Source organism: Sinocyclocheilus rhinocerous, unplaced genomic scaffold (assembly GCF_001515625.1).
Source record: "Sinocyclocheilus rhinocerous isolate Xijiao unplaced genomic scaffold, SAMN03320098_v1.1 scaffold3824, whole genome shotgun sequence".
NCBI lineage: Eukaryota > Metazoa > Chordata > Actinopteri > Cypriniformes > Cyprinidae > Sinocyclocheilus > Sinocyclocheilus rhinocerous.
Window position 1 is genome coordinate 375,011 of NW_015641015.1, and position 2,291 is coordinate 377,301.

Below are 2,291 nucleotides of genomic sequence, written 5' to 3' on the forward strand. Positions count from 1 at the left end.
GGATAAGTGTCTCGTCACACCCCTAGTGCGCAGCATAATCTGCAATCTCCGACTCTCTCTCTCTCGCTCACTGTGTGTGTGTGTGTGTGTGTGTGTGTGTGCGCGCGAGTGATGTGTGTGCGTGTGCGCGCAAGTGATGTGTGTGTTTGTGTGCATCAATTAAAGCAGCGCATTAATATGGAACGGTGATTAAACTGACTTGGAACTACCTGTGCATTAAACGGTTTTACTGCATACCTGCCAGCCAATCAGAATCCAGTATTCAGACAGACCATGGAATAAATCATTTTAATAAACCATAGCAGAAAATGTTTCGGTCAAAAATGACCGAACAACACCAGAGGTTTATTATTTAAATTTATTTAACTGAAATTTTCTGTGAAGCTGCTTTGCAACGATTTGTATCGTAAAAAGCGCTATACAAATAAACGTGAATTGAATTGAATTATAGTGATGGACTGAACAACTGGTCTTACCATGGGCAGTCGGCGTCCTGGGATGCTAGGGAAGTCATGGTGCTCGTTGTGGTACCCGACGTTGAAAGTCAGCAGGTTGAGGGATCCGTAATAAGAGTAGGTCTCATGGCCTTTGAGGAACATGTAATGTTCTGCGATGAAGTGTCCTGAGATGGGATGGAGACCCATTCCTAACATGGAGCCCATCATCATGTAGACCAGGGGCTTGGCGCCCCAGGCCCAGTAGAGCAGAGCGTTAAAGGCCAGCTGTATGGCCACATTGATGAGCTCTAGTTGACTGATGGGTTTGGGGTTGATGCAGAGGGGACGGATGGCGTAGAAGAGCGGCTGGAACATGATCCAGAAGAGCTTACGCAAACGGGTGCAAAAGAACCAGCCCTCGAAATCCGTGGGAATGTCAACATCCACACCGTCTCCACCCAAGTAGCGATGGTGGTCCAGGTGGTAGCGCTTAAAGGACGCAGAGTAAGGCAGCCCAATGGGCAGATTGGCGAAGATGGCGAACCAGCGGTTCCATCTGGCGCGGTTGTTGCCGAAAGCAGTGTTGTGCGAGATCTCGTGAATCGCGAGCGTCATTGAATGGTTTAAGCAACTCCCGAACACGTATGTCCAGAACATGACCCATTTCCATGGCAGGTCCTTCACCAAATAGAAGGCCAAAAACTGGACGGCAACCATCGTGCAGACGATCCATTTCAGCCTGGGGTCGGGTCCCATCAGAGACTTGATCTCTGGGTATTTAGCTGCCAAAAAACACACAAGACAACCATTGTAAAACTGAAACAGTCTGATGTGGAGGATTAGTGTATTCAAATTATGTCCATTTCCATGACAAATCAACGCAACTCGACACCAACGGGATCTGCTGCACTGGCTCGTCTGTCTCTGGTGTGTAACCTCACGTCTCTTTGTCATCTATATCTTAATATGCTTTACATCCTCCTGAGACCCGGGGAAAAAAAGTGTTGTGAATTTAGTATTTTTTCATGTCATTACATTGTTTAGAGCAGGGGTGCCCAACCCTGCTCCTGGCGATATATATATATATAGCGATTTTATTATTCATATAAAAATAATAATACCCTGTTTTGGTCATATTTACTATTAATTGCCCAGCTCCCCATCAATGATCTAGCGCAGAGACATATAGTTCTAAACTGAGCGTGCAAGAGAAGCATTAGCCTACTTCTAATTTGGCCAAAGAAAACGTGTTAAAATCTAAATTTTTCTATATTAATTTGTGCATTTTTCAATTGTTTATTAAAGGTGCAAAAAGTCATAAACAAAAATAAATTAAAAAAATCTATATTTTACTTTTTCGGGCAGCATTTTGTGTACGGTTCTAATTTCAAATTTGGTTTTCAGGATGGTATTTAAAAATACAACAATCCTTCTTTTTCATTTTTTTTCGTCATGGTTAAAAAAGGAAAAACGAATGGATGCAAAAGTATAGGCTACACGGACCTGGAAACAGTAGGCTATTGCATGTTTTATTTGTGCGCAGAAACGAAAATAGGCCTATGTATATCAAGTCTTTATTTTTTTATGTAAAGACATAATGAAATAGGCCTAGTTTTTTTTTTTCGTTTAATTGGTCTAATTGAACGAATATGGCTACTAACAATTAAGTGACTGCGACTATTTCATGTGATTTGGTGTGATGTGACATATGTGGGCTGAGTGACGTCATCGCCTATAATTCAATGTTTAATATAAAAAAAAAATGAAGCAGCACAAACGAAAATATTACCTGCACAAACGATTGAGCCTGTTTTGGGTGAATTTGGAGCATGTGGGGGGGCTGGTGACGTCATC

The 2,291-nt window shown here is 42.3% G+C and overlaps 1 protein-coding gene across 1 annotated transcript in view; it reads right to left on the reverse strand.

Moving 5' to 3' along the window:
* LOC107753721 (sphingolipid delta(4)-desaturase DES1-like) overlaps window positions 1-2,291 on the reverse strand; it is a 12,867-nt gene that overhangs the window by 4,328 nt on the left and 6,248 nt on the right. Inside the window, exon 2 of the mRNA XM_016569932.1 lies at window positions 477-1,219. Within this exon, the coding sequence (XP_016425418.1) occupies window positions 477-1,219 (743 nt within the window). The remainder of the gene's footprint in view (window positions 1-476; window positions 1,220-2,291) is intronic.